Source organism: Vespa velutina, chromosome 7, assembly GCF_912470025.1.
Source record: "Vespa velutina chromosome 7, iVesVel2.1, whole genome shotgun sequence".
Lineage (NCBI taxonomy): Eukaryota > Metazoa > Arthropoda > Insecta > Hymenoptera > Vespidae > Vespa > Vespa velutina.
In genome coordinates this window covers 3349172-3369171 of record NC_062194.1, presented here as the reverse complement: position 1 = coordinate 3369171, position 20000 = coordinate 3349172, and the positions used below count along the sequence as shown (strand labels likewise).

At 31.2% G+C, this 20000-nt stretch overlaps 1 protein-coding gene across 1 annotated transcript in view; it reads left to right on the top strand.

Annotated features, from left to right (window-relative positions):
• Window positions 1-20000, top strand: part of LOC124950603 (acetylcholinesterase-like) — a 153857-nt gene that overhangs the window by 83758 nt on the left and 50099 nt on the right. Inside the window, exon 2 of the mRNA XM_047497561.1 lies at window positions 19538-19680. Coding sequence (XP_047353517.1) covers window positions 19538-19680 — 143 coding nt within the window. The remainder of the gene's footprint in view (window positions 1-19537; window positions 19681-20000) is intronic.

Here is a 20000-nt window from a genome sequence, read left to right as displayed (position 1 = left end):
GGTGGGTGAGTGGGTGGTTATGGATGAGAACGAAAAAAAAAAAAAAAAACAATAATAAACAATATAAAGGTGATAATTAATTAATAGATATTACAAAACGGAATAACGTTAAGAAGAAATAATAACATCGAATTGCGAAATCTTTAAAAAATATATCTTTCAAGATATATAAATTAAAATTAATGTTAGAAGATATTTTATCGTTAATGAAAGATCGAAGATAAAAAGAATCCACACATACGCTTGTTCGAAATAAAATTTTAAACCTCGAAATCTTTCATTTTTATCATCTTTTTCTTTTCTTTCTTTCTTTTGTCTTGTTTTTTCTTTCTTTTTTTTTTTTTTTTTTTTTTTTTTTTTTATTTATTTATTCGTTACGTACTCGTTCGAGATAAAATTTCAAATTTCGAAATCTTTCATTTTTATTTCTTCCTTTCTTCTTCTTCTTCTTCTTCTTCTTCTTCTTTTTTTTTTCTTTTTCTTTTTTTTTTTTCATTTTATTTTTACTTTACGTACTTACTACTCGTCGCGACCGGAGCGAAGATTTGAAGATTTTCAGTGGTCGTAAAACGACGATAAAATTCGCCGCAGGAGAATCATATATTTCTCCTTGGAGAATCGATACTAGCTGTTGAATTCATGATCTTTTTGAAAATCTCGAATATTATTATTATTATTATTATTATTATTATTATTATTATTATTATTATTATTATTATTATTATTATTCTTAGTCTTATTATTATTATTGTAATTGTTCGTACGTCTAATCGTAGTTTCTTCATTTCGTTGAATATTTAAGTGGGGTCGAGTGACGTCATGAGAATGTTAAAGCGTTTCCCTATTCATGAATTCCATCTCCAAATTCATGGATCTATTACGCTTGATGAAGAAAATTTCGATCGAAATACGAAGTAAGGTATAATAATCGATTTTTAGGATTTAAACGAATAAAAAGAAGAAGAAAAGAAAAAAGAAAAAGAGGAAGAAAATTTTGTCACGAAGATGTCATAAAGTAAAAATAAACCATTTCCTTTCCTCCCCCGATCTCCTCCTCCTCCTCCACCCCCACCCACACGTTTTCTCAAAGTAATAAAATATTTTATAGATGTCTGATCGACGAGATATTTCTCTTTTAATACAATATAATGTGAAATAAAGAAAAGAAAAATGTATTTTTATTTTCTCATAATCATTATTTGTTTTCTTATTTTTTCTTGAATAAAAAAAAAAAAAAAAAAAAAAAAAAAAAAGAGACAGAGAGAGAGAGAAAGAGAGAGAAAACTCAATGATTCACAAAATGATCATGGAATTCATATACTTCGTCTTTTTTAATTCTCTCTCTTTCTCTGTTCTTTTTCTTTATTTTCTTCTTCGGTAATTTTTTATCGTCCATTCGATGTCGTCCCAATGCCATTCAACTTCTTTAACATTTCTTTTTTTCTTTTCCCTTTCCTGATATTTTTCTTTTAGTAAATTCGAATAAAAGCACCGCACCACTATTCTCGTACTTCTGATTCAGACGCGTCGTCGTTATAAGAAAGGGAGAAAGAGAAAGAGAAAGAGAAAGAGAAAAAGAACGAGAGAGAGAGAGAGAGAGAGAGAAAGAGAGAGAAAGAGAGAGAGAGGGAAGGAGTGAGAAAAGACAAAGAATAAAGTACATTGATGGAAGAGGGAAAACAATATACTTGTTCGCTCGTAGGTAATCTCCGTCGTCCCCCTTCGGCCATTTGCCGAAGCAACAGCACGCAGAGGTGAGAGTACGAACGAAATGGAGCACCCCTGACCTAGTTTCCTTTCGTTCCTCGAAAACGCCACGTACTACCTACCTAACCACCGATATTTTCGTGGGCGTGCATTAGAACGAGATGGCGTGGCCTCGTCCTGCAAGATCCTCGGAGAGAAATTAGCCGAAAGAAAGAAAAAGAAAAAGAAAAAGAAAAAGAAAAAGAAAAAGAAAAGCAAAAGAAAAAGAATAATAAGGGAAAAAAATGAAAGCAAGATATCTGAACATTGAAAATCAACGAACACGATAAAATTTTCTTCTTCTTTCAGGGAAAGGATGAAAAAGAAAAAAACAAAAAAAAAAAAAAAAAAAAAAAAGAAAAAATGAAATTTATATCCTTTCGTTTATTTATCAATTCTTTCGTTATTCTCGTTTTTCTATTATTTTTATTTATTTTCATTCTTTCATTTTTACTTTTTTTTCCCTTCCTTTTTATTTTTATATACATATATATATATATATATTTTTTTTTTAAGTTACAAACTCATCTTAAATAATTGAAAGAATTTAACGAAGACGTTTGTTATCTCTCTCTTTTCTTTTCTTTTCTTTTCTTTTCATTTCCTTTTTTTCATCCACTTCTTTTGTAACATTTAATACGTCATCGTAAGTATTAGATCGACACGAGAAAAATCGATTTATAATAAAACGTATGAAATCATTTCGATTTAAAATTAATTGAAGGATTACGATTAGATATATCTGTTAGGAGAATACAATAATATCTTCTATTTCATGGGATAGATAATTCAAAAAGGTATATCTCGAGATATATTATTTCGTTCGAATATCTCGTGCGAACGAAACAGATTATCCGGCTTTACGTTTATTTAACCACGATTTTCAGGATAGGAAAGAAGGAAGGAAGGAAGGAAGGAAGGAAAGAAAGAAAGAAAAGAAAACAAAAAAAAAAGGAAAGGAAAAAAAAATAGAAAAGAAAAAGAAGAGGAAGAAGAAGAAGAAGAAGAAGAAAAATAAAAGGAAGAAGAAGGTAGAATCGTGAAATGGGTAGACGTTTTAATCGATATATCTCGAAAGAAGGTGAAGGATTGAGAATTGGGATGTAGTTGAAGGGGGTTGAAGGGAGGTTGAGGTGAGGTTTTAGTGGGGAATTGATGATGGGTCGAGGGGGAATGGAGGGGTTAAGGACGAGGGTTACGATGGCGATAGGATTGTGAGACACCGTTGTCTGCTGAAATAACGAGCATTTTGAAGGATTCAGCTTTGGTTAGAAAGGTGAGAGAAACGTGATAATAACTATGGTTCGTCGGTGGTTTTAGAGTATAGCCGCGAAAGCTTTCTCTTTGAAACATGAACGTTGGTAGAAACGAAAAGTAAGTAAGTAAGTAAGTAAGTAAGTAAGTAAGTAAGTAAGTAAGTAAGTGAGTGAGTGAGTGAGTGAGTGAGTGAGTGAGTGAGTGAGTGAGTGAGTGAGTAAGTGGGTGAGTATATCGACGAATTTAGTCTAACGTTGCACGCGATTCGTGTGTCGAAGATACGATAGACGACCTCTCCCATTTTCTACGAACGGTCTCATTTTCTCTCGTTTGTATGTTATTTTCTCCTCTTTTTTCTTTTCGATGAATTAAAAGAAAAAGGAAAATAAAAAAAAAAAAAAAAGAAAGAACGAAAAAAAAGAGGAGAAAAAGAAAAAGGAAAAGAAAGAAAAAAAAAGAGAAAAACGTGAAGCGGGGAGGAAAGAGGGAAGGAAAAGAGAGAGAGAGAGAGAGAGAGAGAGAGAGAGGGAGAGAGAGAGAGAGAGAAAGAAAATAGAGATTCAACGTTAATTAAACGAATTAATTATACCAACTAAGGGGGATGAAAATTTTTTTTTTTTACAGACACATTAACGTTCACGTGTTATCGTTTCCATCTATGTATGTATGCACTTTCAATGGACTCATGTAAAAATTTGCTTTAACTATGCTTTTTCATACGATAAATTCAAAAGAGCGAGAGATCGAGAATGAAAAGAGAAAGAGATAGAAATAGAGATAGAGATAGGGTTTATTGTTAAATACAACGAGATTTTATTGTTAATACTTTCATTGAATGGGATTTCAATGTTTTTGTTACACATTTGTTAGGGAATTTTCGTGCCTCGTAAAACGCTTTCTTCAATTGAACGATAACTCGTTAACGTAAATTCATTTATTATTATTATTATTATTATTATTATTATTATTATTATTATTATTTCTTTTTCCCCCCTTTTCTTCATAATCGATCGAATAAAAAAAGAAAAAAAAAGAAAAGAAAAAAAAAAAAAAAAAAGAAAGAAAAAAAAGAAAAAAAAGAAAAAAAAAGTAAAAAGAGAAAAGAAAAGAAAAAGGAAAACGTAGCAAATATTTAATATTAATAAATTTGGATAATAAATGATTTTCCGCGTGTCCTTTGAGGTTTGAAAAATTATATAAATGAGATAAATTCGAGGAATGTTTTTCGATGGGAAAATAAAAAATTTCGTTCACCTATCGTATTTTATTGATAAAGGAAAAGACTGAAAGAGAGAGAGTGTGTATGTGTGCGTGTGTGTGTGTGAGAGAGAGAGAGAGAGAGAGATAAAAGAAAAAAAAAGAAAATAGAGAAAAAGAGGATCCTCCCGATATACGGTCTTTGAATGACGTTCGTTAACAGCATTTTCAGCGACGCGCGAGGAACAAGGAGATATTGGATCGGAACGAAAGGCCAAAGTTTAGGAGTAGATGAACGAAAAGCGCCGGAAAATACGAATCGTGAAAAATGCGAATCGTGTTCGTTCGTAACTGGAATAGCATTTATGCCTTTCTCATTCGACACGACACGAGAACAACGTCCGGACTTCTTTTTATCCTCTATCTCCTATCCTTCCCTTCCCGTTCCCCACTCCACCCCTTCCCCTTAATACCCGGACCAATCCGTCCCTTCTTTTTACCCTTCTTCTCATTCATTTTGCATCTGTTCTAAATCTATACCTTATTTTTTCTTTTCTTTTTTTTTTTATCTCTCTTTCTCTCTCTCTCTCTCTCTCTCTTTCTATCTGTCTATCTATCTATCTCTCTCTCTCTCTCTCTCCCTGCAACGCTTAATACATTATATTTTATTTCTATAATTATAAAATCAATGATTCTCATAGGAATCGACGATTTTTCGCGAGAATATTTTCTTTTTTCTTTTTCTTTTTTGTTTTTTCTTTTTTTTCTTTTTTTTCTTTTTTTTTTTTTTTCATTTATTCATTTTTTACTTCTTCATCTTATTTCGTTTAGTTTTGAGTCTTGAGAACGTTTCGATAGATCCTTTTTTCTCTTCAGTTTTTAGACTTGGTAATTTTATTTACGAAGCAAAAAAAAAAGAAAAAAAAAAAAGAAAAAAAGAAAAGGAAAAAGAAAAAAAAAAAATTCGTAAATGAAACAGTCCAAATAGATCATTTCCCGAGAATGATATCATTCTCTTTTAATCATTTAAATAATAAAACGTATAACGACTTGATTCAATGAGTTTTTGATACATATTAATAATTCCCATCGTCATTTCTAATTCGATCTAAGAAAGATATTGGACATTTCGAAGTATAAAAATAAAAATATATTTGACAATCCAATTAAATAATTAACTGATTAATTCGCGGATATCATTCAATTATTTATTTTCATGCGATTATTAAATTATTATACGATGATCTCGTTTTGATAGGCAACAAAAATCGTAAGCTGATGAAGTTTTATTCGATGTATGAATATAACGTTTGAAAAAAGACGTGAATGAAAGGTGGAGTGGAAAAAAAAAAAGAAAAAAAGAAAAGGAAAAAGGAAGAATTAGAAAGGAAAAGAAAAGTAGTTCGTACGATACGATATGAATCGAATCGAATCGAATCGTGATGTGATGTGATACGATCTTTCATCGTGATAGTTATTCCAACGTTCAGAAATGCGATAATCGTTTTTACGACGATCGAATAAACTCGAGCTCGCATTTTCTTTTTCGTAAGTATGAATAGTATTATACATACGTATGAACGAGTGAATAAAACTATAGAGATACGTCTAAAGAATCGAGTGCACTCTTTCAAATGTAATACGAACGAACTCTCGTTTCGGTTTTCTTTTTTTTTTTTTATATTTTCTCTTCGATTTGTAAGGGCGATAAAAGCAAACGCATTCCAACAGTTTTACATGCAATGCTAATGTCTGTAAAACGAGCATAGTTATTCCCATCGTGCGCAAATGTTTTTTTTCCTTTTTTTTTTTTTTTTTTTTTTTACCCTCTCGAACATTTTTCTCGTCTAGAATTTCCAAGCCCTTTTTGCAATGAAAAAGAAAAAAGAAAAAAAAAGAAAGAAAGAAATTAAAGAATGAAGGAAAAGTAGAAAACTGAATTGCAAATATAAATAACATATTCCAATCGTTAATACATTTTACATTTTAATCCGTTCGACGATTTAAAACAGATTATTTTTATAACCGATACAAGTTATCCCGAAAATTTTTAATTCAACGAACAAAACATTTTTTTTTTTTTTCATCTTTCCTTATATATATATATTTATTTATTATAATCTATTTAATGAAATATTAAAACTTCGAAATTCATTTTAATATAAAAGAATTAATAATATTGAAATAATAATAGAAACGAATTTCTCTTTCCTTCTTTATTATTTTTCCCGAAGAAATTTTCTAAACCGTAAAACAGAGTGAGGTAGAAATAAATAAATAAATAGAAAAAAAAAAAAAAGAAAAAAAAGAGAGAAATAAAAGAAGGAAGATTAGAAAGTAAAGAACGAATAGAGCGAACGAAAATATAAGTTCGATATCTCGAAAATTACCATTCGCTCATAACTACGAAAGCTATCTCTCTATAAGTTAGCTGTAAAAAAAAAAAGTTCTTCCAGTTTTCTCTGGTATTTTTTTTTTGCACTCTTTTCCTTTTCTCTCTCTCCCCCTCTCTCTCTCTCTCTCTCTTTCTCGTTTTTTTTTTTCTTTTTCTTCATTTTTACGCCAACACCCACCAATTCTACTCAGCTTTATCGCCTCACCGCGTCATTGAATTTATTCTGGAAACTTGAAAATTCGTCACAATGGCAATTGGCCTCGTTAGGTAAATTATATTGAAACGAGTCCATCCAGTTCGTCTTTACGTCTTCTACTTCTTTTGCTACTTTTACTTCTTCTTCTTCTTCTTCTTCTTCTTCTTCGTCTTCATCTTCTTCTACATTTTCTCATTTTATTATCCTTTCTCTTGACCTTATCCTGGTAATCTTCATCATAATTTCCTTTTCCTTATCTTTATATGTAATAAAGAAATATTCTTCTCGTAATCGCGAAGAAAGATGATTGGTTGATATATGTATATATGCATATATTATATATGTATTAAGTTACGCTGATGTTCGTAAAAAAAAATTTCTTCTTTTGCAACGTAAAATAACTCATCTTTTTCATTATTTCTGAGATCGAATAGAGATAGATATAGAGATAGAGATAGAGATAGAGTGAGTGAGTGAGTGAGTGAGTGAGTGAGAGTGAGAGAGATAAAGAGTGAAATAGTTGCACACGGTGAACCAGAACAATCTGTTTATACGGTAGAATCTCGATTACTCGAACACAATTTAATCAAACATTCGATTATCCCAATGTAGTTTAATCAAACATTTGATCATAGCAATAGTATATTATTGTTTTGTTAAGGAAAACAAATGTGTGCCCGTGTATTTTCTCATAACTTCGATCGATTCACGATTCTACGGCCATTGTATATATGTACACGGCATTCATTATATTACGATTAACGATACGATCGAAATAAATTCTCTTGATTGGTTAAATTATTATGAATAAAAGAAGAAGAAAAGAAAGGACGGTGGGAAGAGTGGGGGCGGGGGGGGGGGAGAAGAAGAAGGAATTAAGAAAAGAGAAAAGGAAAAGAGAAGAAAAAAGAAAAAAAAAAAGAAAATAAATACAATATTTCGAAATGGGATTTTCTAAAATATTAAATCATTTCGAAACATCGTCGTTTCATTTCTCAATCGAATAAAAACTTAAAGAGAGGAAGAAGAATAGAAAAGAAAAGAAAAAAGAAAAAGAAAAAAAAAGAATACGAACAAGAATAATGAATCTAACTCGTTTCAAATTTGGTATAGTTTATAAAATCGATAATATCACGTATGAGATTCATAGATATCAAATTCTCGATAGATAACAAGCTCACGTGAAACATGATCGAAATCATTTAGATTTTGTATATTGTTAACTACGTATATTTTTCTTGCGTACATGTTTTTTCTTTGTTTCTACGAAATGTAAAGAATATTTTTTTTTAAAAGATGTTAACCGTAAAACCCTTAACTTTCATATATAAAATTGCATAAGCATTTAGTTTCGTTTTTATATTAATTACGAATAACGAATATTGGATTATTAATTTGAAAAAAAAAGAAAAGAAAAAGAATTTTTCAAATTATAAAAACGATATATATATATATATATATATACATATATATAATTTTTTTCTCTTCTTTTTATATATATATATATATATATATATATATATATATATATATATATATGTGTGTAGGAATAAAATATCTCGTCTGATTCTCTCAGTGTCATAAATTTCTTTTGATTTTGTCGCGTGTCAAGGCGTTGATTTACTTTAAAAAATCTCTCTCTCTCTCTCTCTCTTTCTCTCTCTCTCTCTGTGTGTGTGTCACCCCCATCCACCACTTTAGAATGAAATACTTCGTGCGTGACGACAGTCGAGAACCGTGATATTCATCGAGCTTGGTAATTAAGACTCTTTCTCTTTCTCTCTCTCTCTCTCTCTCTCCCTCTCTCTCTCTCCCTCTCTCTTTCTCTATCTCTCTCTTTTTCATTTTTTCATTCACTCTATCTTCCATCATATTTTCAACCTTAGGATCCTTGAAAAGGTGATCTTGATCGGAGAGAGGACAAGAAAAAAAAAAAGAAAAAGAAAAAAAAAGAAAGAAAAAAAAAAAGAAAAGAAAAAAAGAAACGGAAAAAAAAGAAAGAAAGGAAAAAAAAGAAAGAAGGAAATCTAATATAGCAGCGATACGTTCCTGGATTAGCCTTGACGAATTTGTCAAACAAAAATGATTACTCGCTTAATTAACATACGGAGTAAGTTTAACACGAACGTAATTAACGATAACGATAAGGGAATGGAAACGAATGAAAATGTATTGATTGAACGTATCGTTGAGAAATATTATCTTCACCGATCTACAGGTGTATAAGAGAAAAATTATTTAGATTAATATTATCGATCTGTAGGATCTATTTTCTTTTTTCTTTTCTCCTTTCTTTTTTTTTCTTCTTTGTTTTTCCTTTTTTTTTTTCACCTAAAAAATCTTACACTGATCGATTGTATTTTTGCGCAATTTTTTTTCTTTACCAACCTCCCCCCCCCCCCGCCCCCCCGTCCCCCCCCGTCCCCGCCCCTCCCCACTCCCACCTCCCCACCCCAATCGCGTTCTTTAAACTTTCAATATTTACAAATATACAATAAAGATCGAAATTTTTATGGGATATAAAATTAATGTAGAAATATATATTTTATCTATAGTTTGAAAGAGAGAGTGAGAGAGAGAGAGAGAGTGTGTGTGAGAGAGAGAGAGAGAAAGAGAGAGAATAAGTAACAAAGAAAGAACACGATGTCTTAAGGGGTGTGGTGTGGTATGGTGTGATGACGTGATGGGGTAGAAAAAAAAAGAAGTAAAAAAGAAAACAAAAAATAAGAAAAGAGAAGAGAAGAAAAGAAAAGAAAAGAAAAGAAAAGAAAAAAGGTAATGCGAGATGAGGAAGACGAGAGGTCGGAAAATGTTCGAACGAGTGTCGAGAGCAAGGTACTCGAGGCTTTTCGACTACAAGGGATGAATTTCGAGGGCGCGCCGGGAAAATCGTCGGTGCCACGACAATGAAGGTAGCCAACAAGTTGGTGGTGTTGAATCGATAGAGATGGGTGAGTCCGGGGGTAGGCAGCCGAGCTGCTCGTGCAGCTTTCCAAGCCCTTCTCTCTTCAACCATAACCTCTCGAGGACGTTGCAAACTCGACGCCGCCCCTTACCTTACCATATCTCTCTCTTTTTTTTTCTTCCCTTCTTCTTCTTTTTCTTTCTCTTTTTTAACTTCTCTCTCTCTCTCTCTCTCTTTATTTTCTTTTTCTTTTTTCTATATCTTATGTCAGTTCATTCTCGCGTTCCTCCCTGCATTGTATCATTTCTTTTCCTTTTTCTTTTTTCATTCGAACAATTCTTAAATTTGTATTAAATCGGGATTTGACCGTATTTCTTTTTTTTTTTTTTTGTCTTTTGTTTCCTTTTCTTTTTTTGCCTTTTTTTCTTTAATCACACTTATTATTATCATTATTATTTTTCTATCGGGAATACTTTTAAAAATAAAATTTAATATCTTCTATCATTTTCTTTTCTTTTTCTTTGTTTTTAATTATATAATTATCAATAATATTAAAAATTTTATTCGATCATTTGGAATGATTATTTATTGAATTACCAACGAACTTTCTCTAGTTTACTAGGCCGATAGAAAATATATTTGTTTTATTCTCTCTCTCTCTCTCTCTCTCTCTCTCTCTCTCTCTCTCTCTCTCCCTCTCTCTCTCTCTCTCTCTCTCTCTCTCAATCTATCTATCTTTTTTCAAGCTTTAACCTAACAACATTTCTCTTTATGTCTTTGTCTCTCTTTTCAGTTTTTCTCCGTCGGTATACGCGAAAATCTGACACGATGCCGCGGGCAAGTTTTCAGGGGGCGATTCGTAATTGAGTTCTTTTGAATTTGGACCGCCTTCGACGTCGGAAATACGTTTCCATTTTCACTACCGGCGGTAGAGAGACGGCAAGAGGGATTTTCTCTCAGCGATGACAGTAAAAAGGTCTGCCGAAGGCAAGCCAGGGAAAATTGTTATTGTTTCGCCTTCTCTCTCTCTCTCTCTCTCTCTCTCTCTCTCTCTCTCTCTCTCTCTCTCTCTCTCTCTCGTATATACGAATACACAGAAATAGCAGTTTTTTCTTTTCTTTTCTTTTCTTTTACTTCTTTTTTCATTTTTTCCTTAACCTTCCCCTTTTGCCCCCCCCCTCCTCCATCTACTCCTTCAAATTACAATCACAATTATTATTTATCATTTGGATCAAATTTATTTGAGAATTTTTTTTTTTTTCAATCGATCGCTTTACTCGTCAATTAATTATTAAAAAATTCTTAATTTCTTTTTTCCTTCTTACTTTATTATTACTTTTTTTTTTTTTGTTTTTTTGTTACGAATAATTTGTTCTCCTCTCTCTCTCTCTCTCTCTCTCTCTCTCTCTCTCTCTCTCTCTTTTTCTTTACTTTCTTTTCTTTAGATAGAATCGTACGCGTTATATAAAGAAATATATAGAAAATTATATTTGACGATTAATGATGTAATTAAAGATTCTTAAAGGTTCATATATAACACATATATATATATACATACATATAAGAATAAAAATAAAAATAAAAAAGAAAAAGAAAAAACAAGAGAGAGAAAGAAAAATAATAATCGTAAAGTTTTCTAAGAAACCTTATTAAGACTTGCGATAGAGTTTTTGTCTTCGATTCGAAGTGAAAGAAATCTCAAAAAGCTTTTTTGGTATTTTCATCTTATATAAGCCATAAATAAGTTCTCCTTTTGTCGTTGGACGAACATAAGTCGTCCCCTTTTTGGTAAAGTCTCGTCGCAACGTTTTACGACCGTTCCACCCTCTCCTACACTTTACCACCCTTAAATCTCAAAAATACTGTTTACAATCTACCTAATACAATAGTAGTAATAATAGTAGTAGTAGTAGTAATATTAATAGTAATAGTAGTACACGTTTTTTAGTAGAAAATCACGCATTCTCATAATTCATTCAAATTTTCTATGTTAAAATAAAGAAACACAAATTGGCGAATAATATCAATGACAAACGAAACGATAATGCGATGGAAATAATTCGTAAAAAAAAAAAAAAATGTTGATTTGATTTTTCTTCGTAATACGAAAAACCAAGAATAAACATAATTAAAAAAGAGAGAGAGAGAGAGAGAGAGAGAGAGACATTTTCTTCACTTTTTTTTCTTTCTCTTTCCTCTATCTCTCTCTCTCTCTCTCTCTCTCTCTCTCTCTCTCTCTCTCTCTCTCTCTCTCTCTTTTCTGACAATGATCATTTCCAAACGACTTTTATTACGAAGATAATAATCAAATGTTCACACGTTGATTATCATCCTTGATTCTATTCTTTCTTGCGACTTTTCTTTCTCGCGTGCAAGTTTTAATTGGATCGTGGTCAAAGTATGTTCAAGGCGTCCTTTTTTCTTTCTTTCTTTCGTTCGTTCGTTCGTTCTTTTCTCTGTTCATTCTTTCCTTTACCTCATCCCAATCTCTAAAAAAAAATGCCAATCCAAGCTTTCTTCATTGTTACTGTTCGTCGAAAGAAAAACAGATTGTATTATTGTGATGCTTTTCGAGTTGGTTGGTAGGAACACGATAAACGCTAGAAGTATCTCGTTTATCGGTGAAAAGAAAACTTAACGAGCCCTTCTAAATCGTCTTTCTTTCCCTTTAAATATATCTATCTGTCGTTTTTTTTCCTTTTTTTTTTTTATGTATTAGATGAGATTCATTAATACCTTCATACTTACAATGTACTAGACGTAACGTTTATACTTATTTACTTATTTATTTACTTACTTATTTACTTGGTTAGTTACTTATTTATTTACTTATTTACGTGGATGGATAGGTAAAAGTTCATTTGAAAAGATTTATTAATCGATCATTCGATTCGACTTGATTCAAAGGGAAATTTTTAATATACGAATGTCAATAATTAATGATTTATCAGGATAATCATTAAGAGAACATTTTCAAAAGATCTGCAATCGGTGAATTATATTCTTCTTTTTCTTTTTTGCTTTTAAAAAGTCGGCATTAAAAATAAAAAAAAAAAAAGAAAAAAAAATAATTCACCGATAGTCACGCGTACTCGCTCAATCGATTAATTGTTCTTATCGTTTATCTCATTGCATATCCCATTATCATTAAATTCCTGAAAAGCTATAACGAGTTAACGTCATCGTCGAAGTTTCAAAAATAGTCGTAGTCTTTGTCGTTATATAAAAAAAAAATATATATATATATATTCATATACATATCCATATACATATACATGTACATATTTCGATATTATCATTACCAAGTAGATATTTATAAGTTATGATGCTTTCTAATTTATCATTAGTCTAATATCGATATTATCGATTATTCTTTTTCTTTTCTTTCTTATTTTCTTTCTTTCTTTCTTTTTTTTTTTTTTTCTTTTTTGGACGAAAAAAATAACTAACTTTGAGAAAAGATATTGCGAAGAATTAATAGATTTAAAGATTCGTAACGATATGCGACATTTCAAAAAAATCTCATTCAATATTCCGGAGTTCGATATTCGATCAGAATGGCAACTCGTGAAAACGGGGATGCTGATGATAAGGATAGAATGGGGTGGGACAGGGCAGGGGAGACCAGAGTAGGGCGGAACAGGGGATGGGATCGGATAGGTAGATATCCATAAGTTTACTCTGAGGGACAAACGAGTAAAGGAGGAATAACTAACGAGACGGATTATCCGAACCATGACCTAGATTAAGTTGGAATAATTTCCATTTGTTCTTTCGTTTATCGGAAAAGATATTATCTTCGAAGGGTGGTCTCTTCATCTAATTATTTCTCATTCCTTATATCTTTTCTTTTTTTCTTGTTTCTTTTTTTTCCTTTTTTTTCCTTTTTTTTTTTGGTTTTATTTTAAAGAAAAAAGAAATCGTTCTTTATTTATTCTTTATTCTTTAAATATATATATATATATATATATTTTTTTTTTCTTTTTTTCTTTTTCCTTTTTTCTTTTTCGTCCAAACACAAATACCCACCACAATAATTATTGTCTTTTATATGTATTTTTGAAAAGTCATATTTCTCCGATTGAATTTTCTCAAAGGATTACAATTTATTAAAGTCGTATGCCATTTAAAATACGGGACACATGTTCACTGTTGTAACATACAACCGATGATCCTGTACTCAGTGACCCAGATAAAAAAAAAAAAAAAAAAAAAAAAGAAAGAAAGATCCCATCTAAAAACAGTAACTCAATTGCACATGCCACCATATGTATGTAATGGTTTCTTCATTTCTGATATTCGTCCTTCTATTGCCAATACTTTCAAGGAGAATGGATCAATGAAGAAATAGAATGGATTTGGCTAAATTTCGTTTAGTCCAAAAAAAAGAGAGAGAAAAAGAGAGAACAAAAAAGAAATCGTCCATAATTTTTTTGTTGTTTTTTCTTTGTTTTTTTTTTTTTTTCAAGCAAAAATCCTTCAATACTAATTTCCATTATGATGGTGTATCACAGAGAGGAAAAAACAAAAAAATTAAAAAATTATATATTAAACGCATAATAAAAATATTCGCTCATATCAAATAAAAGGATATTTTCATTTATCCCTACGAATGTTCATTTAGGGAGATCTTTGTTCAAAGATTTAAAAAACAAAAAACAAAAAACAAAAAAAAAAAAAAAGCAAAGAAAAAGAAAAATAATAGAAGAAGAAAAATGAACAAAGAAACAAATAAACAAACAAACAAACAAGCGAACAACGGACATTAATACAGATCGGATTGTCGAATAATTTCAATGAAAAAGTTGCGACAAATTCAAATTATTCCTTTTGTTTTCTTTTTTTTTTTCTTTTTTTCTTTTTTTTTTTTTTTTTTTTCTTTCCATACATATTTGCAACAGAAGAACGATCAATAAGAAGAAAAGATAGAGAAGGTAAAAGAAGAAGGTAGAAGAAAACTAGAAGGAAGAAAGGTAGATGGGAGGTGGGAGGTGGGGTTAGCGGGTTGGAAAGAAAAGCGAGGGCGTGCCAAGCACCGTGAAAGGGTGGTAAGCATGGGATGAAGTGGTCCGGAACAGAAGCTTTTCTACGGAGCTGTTGGGAATAGAAAAATATCAGAGTACCGAAAAAAGAAGGAAAGAAAGTAGGAAGGAAGGAAGGAAGGAAGGAAGGAAGGAAGGAAGGAAGGAAGGAAGGAGGGAGGGAAGGAAGGAAGGAAGGAAGTTTTTTTGACCAAAAAACATAATAGAGGTGGTAAAGCATAAGGAGAAATTGTTAACGCGTTAAAAGAAAATAAATTGGCGTGGAAATATGATGAGCGAGATGATTGGATATCCTTATAAATGTGTATGTGTGTATATGTGCGTATATATATATATATATATATATATATATATATATATATATATATATATATTTATTTATTTGATAAAGAGGATATTGGAGGAAAAGTTAAGGCAGGCTCAATTATAGAAAGAATCTAAAAGCAAATCTAATACCTATATGCACGTTAATATATATATATATATGTATATATATATATATATATATAAAATAGATACTTTTTCGTATTTGCCTTATAGTTATGTCGTTCTCGTTTACACGTTCAATATCGATGTAGGAAGTACGTTGTGCGAATGCTACGGAAATAAGGATACTTTTTTTTTCTTTAAGAAAGAAAGATGAAAAAAATAGAGAAAGAGAGAAAATGAAAGAGAGGGAAAGAGAGAGAGAGAGAGAGAGAGAGAGAGAGAGAGAGAAAGAAAGAAAGAGAGGAAGAGAGAAGGAACATATCTACACCTGCTTTCTCCTTGCTTGTTCTCACGAAGAGAAATAATAAGAAAAAGAAGAACAGAGAAAAGACTATATTTTCTTTTTAGAAAGACGAAGACAAAGAAATAAGACAGAGAAAAAAAAAGAAAAGGAGAAAAGAGAGACAGAGAGAGAGAGAGAGAGAAAGAAAGAGAGAGAGAGAGAGAGAGACAGATACATATATTCTTAGCATCGTCCTCCTTTCATATATTAAAACGTCCTCTCATAATTTTTACAGGAAGAAAAAAAGAGAAAAACAAAAAAAAGAAAAAAAGAAAAAAAGAAAAAAGAAATAACATGATCGCGTGTTCTCGATTTCGAAAACGTAACTAACCTTAATTCTTCCTTCACAGTTAATTCTTAATATTCCAATTTAAATCCAAGTTTCTCGAAGTTCTTCGAAGATTCTAAAGAAAGTACTTCAAGATTCCCTTCCCCTTCTCCTTTTCCCTTTTATTGTTAAAAGTCATTCGGAGATTCGAGATTATTCGTTTTAATGTCGACCCTTATCGTATTACCAGTATGTATATATATATATATATATATATATATATAAAATACTTTATGACCCCTTTTGAATTTATAATATTGATAGTTGACATTAGATTGATAGCTGTTCTATTTCAAGATAATAAACGACAATAAAATTATAAAGAGAAAAGAGTAAAATGTTACACGAAAATGTTATGAACTTTATGGTACCTTTTATCCTTCATATATTTGTTTAATTTCTTTTCGTTCGTTATCATCTCATTAAGGGAAGAATATTTTTTTTGCACCAAATGTCAAAAAAAAATTCGACTAATTTCCCCTCCCAACCCCCTCCCCCATCTCTCTCTCACTCTCTCTCTCTCTCTCTCTCTCTCTCTCTCTCTCTCTCTCTCTTCCGCATTTAATTGAAATTAAATGAACTGTTGTAAAAGGAGGAAAAAGAAAAATGGAAAAAAAAGAAAAAAAAAAAAAAAACAAAAAATGAAAAAATGAAAAAGGAAATACGTCGTCGAACTGTTGGCATAAGGAGAACTTGGCGTTAAGGCCACGGGCAATGATTCCCTCTCTCTCTCTCTCTCTCTCTCTCTTTTTCTTTTTTTTTTTTATAATTCAGAAGGGTACGTTGAAAGAGGGTTGACTTTAAGCCGTCCGGTGATTACACGGTAGTCCTAAATATCTCACGAAGGTCACTCGAGAAGCTCGCTATTTTTACGACAACGTGGTCATTCTGGCATCGTTATCTTCCGTCATGTGTCCCTATATTTAGTTTCTCGCGTGTGCCAAGAGACGAGGAATAAAAAAAAAAAAAAAAAAAATAAAAAATAAAAAGAAATAAAAAAAGAAAAAAAGAAATGTAGTAACTCTACATCTCTGCTCTGCTCTCTCTCTCTCTCTCTCTCTCTCTCTCTCTCTCTCTCTCTCTCTCTCTCTCTTTATTTTCTATACATTTAATTTTTTTTTTCCATTATATTTATTTTCCATTGTGTAATAGAACGTCGAGTATCGTCATCTCTTCCCCCCCCCTTCTCTCTCTCTCTCTCTCTCTCTCTCTCTCTCTCTCTCTCTCTCTCTCTCTCTCTCTCTAACTTCAAAGAGAAAATTAAAAGAAATTCTGATGTTCTTTTTACGAGCAGCCCTCCGGGATGAGTCCTCCGAATCGAAAGATGTAAAAAAAAAAAGAAAAAAAAAAGAAAAAGGAAGAAGAAGAAAAAAAAAACAAATAGAAAAAAGAAAAATATAGATATAAGAAATATCCCTCTTCTCTCATCTACCATAGACGTATACACTAATGTATGTACCAGGGTATAACGCGTTCGGTATGTATAAGACGAATGGCAACCCTCCGGCGAATCTCGAACATTTCTATTTATACGAGAATACACATATTTACCATGCACACGTTTCTGCATACACAGGACAATATGTATTCTCAGAGACATCTGAGATAGTGCGGGGGAGGAACAAGGATGGTATGTGTCGTCGATGTTATGAAAAATATTTACAATCTATATTCTTTCTTTCATTCTTTTTTTTTCTTTTCTTTCTTTCTTTTTCTTTTTTTTTTTCTTCCTTTTCCTTCTCTTTTTCTTCCTTCCTTCCTTCCTTCCTTCCTTTCTTTTTTTCTTTCTTTCTTTCTTTCTTTCGGCAACCTGACTAAGGGAAATCCTTTATATCGGGAAAAATGCATTTTCCCCGAAAGAATCCTTTTTAAAGTCATCCCTAGGCATTTCAAAGCCTAGAGAACTCGAGCTAGCGAGGTTAGCTGACGCTGGTTTTACATTGCGAAAAAGAAATGATGCTTTTGTGTTAGATTCACGTCTACGTATACTTATATATACATGCATATACATATATATGTGTGTGTGTGTGTGTGCGTGTATGCGTGTGTACATATGAACATATATGGAAAAAGTTATAAGTAAGGAGGAAAAAGGTCAGGGTAAAAAAAAAAGAAAGAAAGAAAGAAAAAAAGAAAGAATAAAAAAGGAAGAAGAAGAAGAAGAAAAAAAATAAATAAAAATACAAAAGCGTTTCGTACTACCAAAAATGTGCTACCATAACTGCTCTTACTATATCCTCTTATCGTATACCATCTTCTTCTTATCTCACTTTTCCCTCTACTTTGTAAAATATCGCGGCTAATCCACTGATACCGTCCGGCTTAAAGTGTACACCGCATAAACATTATCCCTCCCTTTTCTCTTTCCCCTTCACCACCCAAACCCTCTCGTCGACGTCGTCCTCGTCGTCGTCGTCGTCGTCGTCGTCGTCGTCGTCGTGTTTCTCGAGTATTCTGTTTTCTCTCACTATCTCTCCCTCTCTCTATCTCTCTCTCTTCCCCTCTCTCTCTCTCTTTATCTCTCTCTATCTCTTTTCCCTCTCTACTCCTCTCTTTTTCTGTCTCCTTATTTCTCACCGTTTCTAGACGCGTCTACGTGCACCGAACTACTAACTATCTCTCCTGACTGTCTAATAAATGCAACCGACAAAAAACCCTCGGAATTTTCCTTACCAAATGTATTTTTCTTTCTACCTTTCTTTCTTTCTTTCTTTCTTTCTTTCTTTCCTTCCTTCTTCTTCTTTTTCTTTTTCTTCTTCTTTTTTTTTTTTTTTTTTGTCACGCACTAATGCAAGGGAAAAAAAAAGACGTCTCGTTCTCGAATTCTTGCAAAATCAAATTTATCATTGAGATGAAATAATTTATTATTTTATTTACTTTCTAATGATTTATTATTCCACGTGAGAAAGAATAACAATTACGATTTTACGTCGATCATCGATAGCAAAGATTGAGCGAGTATGTTCGTTTCGAAATTAACAAAAAAGAACAAAAAAGAAAAAGAAAAGAGAAATGAAATCGACGAAAGTGCCGTTCTTAAGAGATTAATCGATTTCATTTAATTGAAAACTCATTTAATTGTTATAGAAATCGCTTTCAAAAAGTACTATTGTGTTGAATGACTTTTTATTAATGATATAACTTTTAATATCCACGAAATAGTCCGATCGATTGTAATGTTGTTTGTTTTAAATTATTATAAAAGAGAAATAAGAAATCCAGGAAAATTCATTATCGTCGATATCGACGAATTGATTTAATTGAATATTATTATTGCGGAAATTATTTTAGAAAGATTACTATATCGAATGACTATTTATTAATAATATATTTTTTATATCTGACAATAATCGAATACGATTATAATGTTGTTTGGAGTGTTCGTTTGTTTGAAAATATTGAAAAAGAAGAAGAAGAAAAAAAAAACAAAGAAAAAAAGAAAGAAGAAAGATAAAAAAGAAAAATCTAGGAAAATTTCATTTTTACGATATCAATAAATTAATTCAATTAAAAATCATTATTATTAACCGTGGAATCATTTTAACATTATTAATATATTTCTATATTCGAGAGAATAAATCTCACGAACATATATAATTTCTTCTGATAAAAACGTAGACTAACGGGAGTTTTCTCTTCGTAATTTATTAAAATGCAGATGAAAGTTGGTAAACGGAAACTTGAAAATTTTTGTTTCAGGAACTTATTTCATTCTGTACGATTTCATCGATTTCTTCGAGAAGGACCAAGCGAGCTTTTTGGACCGTGACAAATTCGTTGGCATTATCGATACCATTTTCAAGAATATGTCGCAGATCGAGCGTGACGCCATCAAATTTCAAGTAAGTGTCATTTCGATGATTATCGATGTATGAAACAAATTTTATACTGCGATAAATACGATTGGAGAAGAAACAGAAAAAGAAAAAAAAAAGAAAAAGAATAAGAGAGGAAGAGAGAGAAAGAGAGAGAGAGAGAACTTTAATTCGACCCTCTTTTCTTTTTCTTCATTTATCTTTTAATATATTTTAAATTCGAAGATCGTAAAAAATTCCAAATATTTGACATGAAAAATGAAAAGATATATATATATATATATATATATATATATATATAAAATTGTTTAATAAAATCAGAATTGTTATATATACATATATGTAAA